General features: G+C 41.2%; 1 protein-coding gene across 7 annotated transcripts in view; it reads left to right on the top strand.

Moving 5' to 3' along the window:
- LOC309688839 (connector enhancer of kinase suppressor of ras 2) overlaps positions 1-7,313 on the top strand; it is a 67,076-nt gene extending 59,763 nt beyond the window's left edge. For 5 of the 7 annotated variants that reach the window (XM_082504855.1, XM_082504854.1, XM_082504853.1 and 2 more), the window contains 2 exons: positions 2,574-2,836; positions 4,369-7,313. In XM_082504855.1, coding sequence (XP_082360981.1) covers positions 2,574-2,836; positions 4,369-4,578 — 473 coding nt within the window. In that variant the 3' untranslated portion in view covers positions 4,579-7,313. The remainder of the gene's footprint in view (positions 1-2,573; positions 2,837-4,368) is intronic. The other 2 variants (XR_014271180.1, XR_014271181.1) reach the window with 2 other exon arrangements.
- The last annotated feature ends 439 nt before the right edge of the window (positions 7,314-7,752 follow it).

The raw sequence follows: 7,752 nt of genomic DNA on the forward strand, positions 1-7,752 counted from the left end.
CTAAGACTAGAATTAAATGTAATTTCACTTTATGTTTTCTGAATAATACAGTCATATTTATCTAAAGTAATCGGGTAACAATTCAGCTATTTATAGCAACTATTCACAGGAAATAAAGAAGTAATGATGATAAAGAAATAACTATATTGTAAGGAACTTTAAGTAGTGCATAACTTCTGAGTATTTTACAGGAATTGAGACACAAAATGATGTAAAATTGATCAAGTTTACAGTGTTGTTTTGTATATAACTATCCTCCCACCCATATCTATGTAGAGCCCAGGTCAAAATATGTAGTAAATATCAGCTCAGTCATTAACAATAAGAAGAATAAGAATAACTTTATTGATCCCAGAGGGAAATTAATATGTCTGGCTCAGATTAATTTACTGATTAGTATGCAATCACTGACTTTTCAGGCTTTAAAAAAGCCCAGTTTTCTAACAGTGTTCAATACAGTCAACTATGAAATTAATATAAGCTGTCATGTGTCATTTTTATTTATTTTTATTTTTTTATTTTATTGCTATGTCTGGTTTTATTACTATGTGAATATTAGTATTGTACAGCACTTTGGTCTACCAGGTGTGTTTTTAAAGTGCTAAACGATGATGATGATGTGATCATTGTCAGATACAAAAATGTAAAGAAATTCTGTAAATATTAGATAATATTTCTCTAATATTCCCATTTCTACTAAACAAACAAAAAATCTTTTAAACTTTAAAACTTAATTTAAACTTCTGCTTTGAATCTATGTAGAGCCCAGAACATAGTCTGCAGTGGTTCTAAGTGTATATACACCTATCATGGGCATGAATCTCATGGTTTTGGACTTTAAATGATTTCTTTAAACTCTTCTTTTTCCAGGATCAAATGATTGTACAGCAACATCTGTAGGGTCAAATAAATATGTACACCTCTCACTAATATTTGGGTAAATGTCCCTCACCGAGTTGCAGATGTTTTGGGAGCCATCGACGAGCTTCTGGCATAATCCTGGATGGATAGTTGACCCCTCTCTTTGGCACTAGGTTCATTTAAATTGGTTGGTTTCCAGGCACGGACTTGGCATTGACGCATTCTCCACAAATTTCCAATAGTGTTGAGTTCGGGGAAGACCGTTTCAGATGCTAAATGTTGGTCTGCTTTATCTATTCCAAACCAGTTTTAAAGTGTTTTCAGGATCATTGTTTCGTTTCTTTTCAGCCATATACCAACTGGTTTAAAGTGAATTGTTGCCAAATAGTAAAATATTTGTTTCATCTAAACATAAAACTTTTGCAACTTACTTCTACTTCTACATGCACGTACATTTCACGCTTTGGAGACGAAAATGTGAAATGGAAACGGTGGACCGGCGCGTCTTTCACATTTTGCTGTGATATGGAGTTGAAACACATTTACTGAGAGATTTAAATGTGTGTATGTATAAGCTTGAGCCTGTGTGGATCAGAGAAAATCCTAAATAAATTCAAACTCGTGCACGAGTTCTTGTTTTTTTTTATAGTCATCAAAGATGGATGCTGGAAAATAAAACAGTACAAAGAAATCATTAAAAGCCCTAAATGACCACGGTATTCATGCCCATGACGAGTGTTTGTAAACTTGTGGCCCAAACTGTACACAAGCCTTCCACTCTGTTGTCAATATTCATACCAGTGCGGCCTGTGGCGATGCCATGTGTAGTTAGATTTGTAGGAAGGTGCATGTTAGGTTATTTAAAAGGGTTTGCAGCAATGACATACAGATGCCTTCAGCCAAGGTTTAACATGAATGCATAAATCCACTGTAACCAAACAAAAGGTTCACTCTCCAAAAAGGGTACTACTATAAGTTTTATTTGTATTAAGGAGGTAGAGCTAACAAAAGAGCTTCCATAACAGTGAAAATTCCCAGTTTGATCCCAAAAGGAGACACAAATCCCTTTGGGGTTGCATCAGGAGGGCATCTGGTGTAAAAATCTGCTAAATCAGACACATGCAGCTACCAGCTGTTGTGACCCCTCATGAATAAGGGAGCAGCTGAAAGTAATAGTTTTTCCTTAAGCTGTTTTTGCAGATGCACTGCAGTCTTGAAATTTTGCAGGAACTCCCTCATACGAATACCTTTTGCACCAATATGCGAATAACACAGCTAATATTCCAGTACGTGCTAGCAGGTGGGCGTCACATGTGCGGCAATCTGCTCATTGTGTCCAGGCAGCTCTTGCCTAAACCACTGAGAATTCCCGGTTTTATGAATGCATCTAAATAGACTCTTTCCTGCTGTGTGACACATGTGAAACTATTTATACTGCTCTTAGTATTACTTGTGCCAGTGATCGGAGTTAACTAATTCTCTTTACTTCACCGTTTATTTATTTTGTAAAGACAAAACAGTGTCACATTAGTATAAAGGCATCCAAATCTAGACATGGGACAAAAACATTTCAGTTAACTTCTGAAAACCCCCCCAAAGAAAACAAGAATATCTCTGAGGAGCGTGGGATGACATGCAACTTTGTTTGCTAGGTTTTTTTCCAACTGTCAGTTGTACGTGATCGGTCTGTCTCTCACCGCTCGTCTCGTTAGATCTGCGGGAGCTGAGAGTGGAGAGCAGAGAGAGGAGGGTGTCGGAGGGACGGGAGCGGCGAGTTTCAGAGTGCCGCGAGCCCGAGCCGCTGGATGGGCTAGAGCAGCTCTATCGGGCCCTGGAGCAAGCCAACGTGACAGCTTTAGGAGACCCTAGACCATGTAGCAGGCAGGAGCTTCGACGCTGTTTCATCCAGAGAGCCAGGGACCCCCTGCTCAACGACAGGCTGCACCGGGTCCGAGCCCTCCGTAGCACCTTGAAGGTATCATTAACAACTTCTGTCACAAACGGAACAAAGATTTAACATGTTTTAAAACTTTCTAATACCCGTAAACCCATAACTCCCTTAGTCACGTGTCCCCTTAGTGTGTCATTTCATGGAAATGTTGCTGAAAAACAAACAATACTTCCCCTCCTTACATCACAAGTATGCTGTACCTTTCCTGGCGTATTATGGAATGGATTAATCTTGCCTTTTCACATCGTTATTTTTTAACGTCTTTATTTATTAATTGATGCACAACAACTTGATGAATTTTAAATAAAGATAGACCCAAAATAAGATGGCGCCTGTTAAAAGTCTGTGAAGGTTCTCAGTCATCCAGGTCGTCGTAGTCTAAGTAGCTTGGAAAGAAAAGCATCTGGACTTCTTTAAGTTGCTTGAAGACGTTTCACCTCTCATCCGAGAAGCTTCTTCAGTTCTAGGGTCAAATAGAGGAGAGTCCCAGATTTAAACCCTGTGGGAGTGTCCCCCAAAGAGGGACAATGGACCCCCACGAGACAAGACTCGGCTGTCCATTTGCATCTAAAGGACAAAGGTCACTCTTTCGAGGATGACATTTTGGACAGAGACGACAGATGGTTTGAAAAAGGGACTGAAAGAATCAATTTATGTCCACTGTGATCGACCATCTTTGAACAGAAGCGGGGGTTTACGACACCAACTGTCTGCCATCTATAATCCAGTTCTGAGATCCCTTCCCAGACGCCTTAACGCCCACTCACATCCTGGGCCAGCTGACCTCAGGATATCACATGATAGGGTGGGGTTAGGTTTCACAATGAGCTCACCCGAAACCTTGGCTGCTTGTGACCCACACCCGTTTTCACACCTTGGCTCACGTGATTAGGTAGAGGATCATTAGGGGGTCCATTGTCGCTGTTGGGGGGGGGGGACACTCCCACAGGGCTTAAATCTGTGACCTTCCAGCATTTGACCCTAGAACTGAAGAAGCTTCTATGCTTTGTGCTATGTGAATAAAACTGAATTGAATTGAATTGAAAAAAAAAGATGTAAAAAAGCAAGATTTCCCGACTTCATAATACGGCCCACACTCCGAAAAGTACAGCATACTTACGATGCAAGATGGGGAAATAATGTTTTTCTGTAAAATTACCATAGAATTACATACTTACACTGTAATTTTAAGTATAGTGTAAGTACAATTTTCTTGGCTGACATGTTACCCCTTTATTCTATCATTTATATTACGTTTATTCTAGTCCATATTTACAGATAAATATACAACAATTACATTATAGTTTCAACTGAAATACATTGAATTTCCATTTAACTCATTCACTGCCATTGACGTCTATAGCCGTCAATTGCAGTGAATGAGTCAATGGGTTTAACTCATTCACTGCCAATGGCTGGCAGTGAATGAGTTAATTACAGGGGAACTACATCCTTTATCACAGGGTGTATTATAAGTGTTACCAGGTTGTTGTTGGATTTTTTTTACACAAAAAAACAACGTGAGGATTTAATGCGGTAACGCTTTTCTCCTACAGGCCAAAGAGTCGGAGCTAGCAGTGATCTGTTCCCTCCTGGAGGACCCTGGCCTGTGCTCCCAAACCTTCAGAGAATGGAAGCAGTGGCACAGCGAGCTCTACTCAGACATCTGCCAGCTCAGCCCCGGCACCAACGGCCAGGATGACCTCTCCCCGCTGGCCGCACCTCTCATGACCCACACGCACTCCTTCATCGAGACCCACGTGTGAGAAAGAGACGAGAAGCGAAGGCTGAACTGACACGCACACGCAAACACACACACGCGCGCAGCAACACGGAGCTTTACATTAGCTAACCCTCTGTCCTGGTCACGACTCTGAGCATGCACACACACACACACACACACATTGTAAGATGTGTAAATATCATAGAGGGAACAGTCTGAGACCTGCGTGTATGAACTTTTGATAATCCCGAGGACCCTACAGGGTGCCAATTGCATGCCTGAACAGAAAGCATTAATCTTCCTTTGTCTATGGATCTCAGCATAAACGCCACACGCTTGTCAAGCAAAACGGGGGGAAAAAACAGACTTTTTAACACAAATTTTTTCTTTTATATTCTCTAGGTTTTGCTTTTGCTTTTTTTTCTGCTTTATTTTAGGGGTAAGGGGGAGCTATGTAGCAGCAATACAGAGGAAAACCCTTTTCACCACAACACTGTACTTTTGTACTGATGAACTTTGCACCCAGAGCCACCAGTTCTCCCCCTTTCTCTCTGTGTTTTTTTTCCTCTTGCGTATCTTTTTGAGTTACAGGGACCTCACTGTTATTTCAGGCTGATCTCACGGCACAGTGCGGGGAAAGTAAAGTGTGAAACTGTGAGAGGTAGCCAGCAATGTCGGTTTATCAGCGAGAACCCCTTTGCGCTGGCCGGATTCATGTGCTGAAGGAGGCTCCTCTGAACGAGTGCAGTTCTGTTGGCATCTTCTCTTCCTCTCGTTTCTCTCCATCACCTTCTCTTTTCTTAGCGACTTCTTTCTCTAGTCCTCAAAGACTTGTGTATATGTGTATACTGATGTAAATGTTTGCGTTCCACTACCACTGTGATAGGCTTCTAGAGGTAGCGGAGGGAAGACAGAGAGTATGTATTTGTGCGGGTGCAAAACAAGTTTATTATTATTACTTTTTTTTGGTTTCTTTCGTAGTTTTTTTTTCCTTAAACCGTGAATGCAAGAGCTTAGAGAGTTCTTTTTCAGTCACTCACTACAACGAATGCACTTTCTATATCTCTATATCTCATCGGCTGCATCACAGGGTCTACGTGTCATCGGCCTCATTACCATTGCTGTTCAAATATCAGGTAAAAGCATTTGCCGTCTCATTTTCTAAAGATTTGTGTACAGTCTACAAATATATTTAAACATAGAAGACTATATAAAATCTATTTACGTTTTGTGTCATAGAAATAATGTAAAGTATGATGTATTCTATGCCAAGGTTCTGCAGTGTCCCCCTCTTCACTCTGTAGATGCAGGGTGTTTAGCAGTCGAACAAATAGGATGCGACCGACAGCCGTCGCTGATGGTCTTTACTGGTTTACATCATGGCTGACCATTCTCTGGGTGGTGCGTTGCTTGAGACAAAGGCCTGGGACTGATTTGAATGGACAGGGTAAAATACTGTGGATCATTTGTGTTCCTTTTTTTGTTCCTTCTCACAATTGCAAGGTAATTAGACTCGTAGCGCATGATAGATGCAAAAGTACCATCGAAGGATGACTTTTTCTTTATGTGCTCGTAGCTTTCAAGTCTTTGTTTTTCATTCTGCAGTGTTTAGAGACACGTACTGTACCATGAGAGTTAAGGGAGGTTTTTCCTTCTCCTTTAGCATCCAAGCAGCAGGTTATAATTTGATGTTTGGCTCACATAGAAGACCGACCTGCATCCTAAAGAAGCTTCTGACACCTCTCTCCAAGTGACATCACTGCAGTTGCTTCCAAAGTGAAAGCTAATTTGACATTCCCTCTAAGCATATGGTTGATACTGGGCAGTCATAACCTCTGCACTAAACGGTCTGTAATGTCTGTGAAACCGGGATGAATCATTTCATCTGCAATATCAGGCCAAGGACTCAACGGTGCCCCCCAGCGTCGAGGACTCCGAGAGACACGTGTAGCACCTGCTGCATCCAGCACTGTCTGTACTTAGTCTTCATATTTTACTGTTGTTCTTCTTCATGAGTTTTCATCATGTCACACTGTAGTGAAATATCAAACGTGCCCCAGAGATATAGCTCATGTTATTTGCCTGTTATTTCTTTATTTTTGTTTTTTTTGCTAGTTTGTTTTTTAATGATTAATTTGAGAGTAACACAAAGAAACTCAATGATGCAAGCACTTTCCCTGTGCCTCCCAATCCTCTCTTTGGCAACGAAAGGACTGACTATTTCCACACACAGGCACGCGCACACACACACACACACAGACACACACGCGCAGCTGTAGAAGAGTTACAATACAGTTTTAGTCTGCAGACCTCTCTGTTTGTCATCTGTAGTGTTGGTCTTCTTTCTCCAACCGCTGCTCTGACATACTGTAGATTAAAGGAGTTCTGAGAGTTTTCATTTGTAGGCACCGACTGTGTTATTCCTCCCGAATCTTTTTGTGTGTGTAAACCTGCAGAAACAGGCCGAAAAGGGAGATTCCACTGTGTGTTCTTTCAGGGGTGTACACCTCATGGTACATTGCACAGGTGTGTAAGATGTAAGTTGCACTGCGACATTAAAAAAAAGGAACATATTGCTCTTTTTCAAGGATAATATTAGCTTACTGTTATTCTGTACATTAAAATGACTAAAGACGATATTAAAAAAGAAAGAAAATTACATTTATTCTTCCTAAAGTAGCCTTTTTTGGTTTCATATATATGAATATATATTACAGAAAATACAGATTGTAAACCTAAGTTGTTAAACTTTGACTTCAATAAACTGAATCCTCTGCACTATGGCCGGTTAATGTGTGCCTTTCCTCTGATTTATTGGAAGAGTTTTGCTGTGTCTTCTAGTTAATAACAGTTTCAAGTTAAGGGCAGGAAGCCCTACAGCATGCTGTGCAACTCGTGCCATCCATCTATCCATCATATCTTTTTCAGTTTACAATGTGGTGGGCAAAAGCTTTGTTTCCAGGCTGTCACTTGGCTTCACTCTCTGCACTCTTTTAAAGACAATCTTTATTCTGGATTCATCTCTTGGGGATCTATAGCCTTGCCGGGCGATTGTGGCGCAAGAGTTGGGAGTTCACCTTGTAATCGGAAGGTTGCCGGTTCGAGCCCTGGCTTGGACAGTCTCGGTTGTTGTGTCCTTGGGCAAGACACTTCACCCGTTACCTACCAGTTTCCGGCAGCCTCACCTCTGTCAGTGCGCCCCAGGGTGGCTGTGGCT

This window comes from Aulonocara stuartgranti (genome assembly GCF_965226115.1).
Source record: "Aulonocara stuartgranti genome assembly, chromosome: 2".
NCBI lineage: Eukaryota > Metazoa > Chordata > Actinopteri > Cichliformes > Cichlidae > Aulonocara > Aulonocara stuartgranti.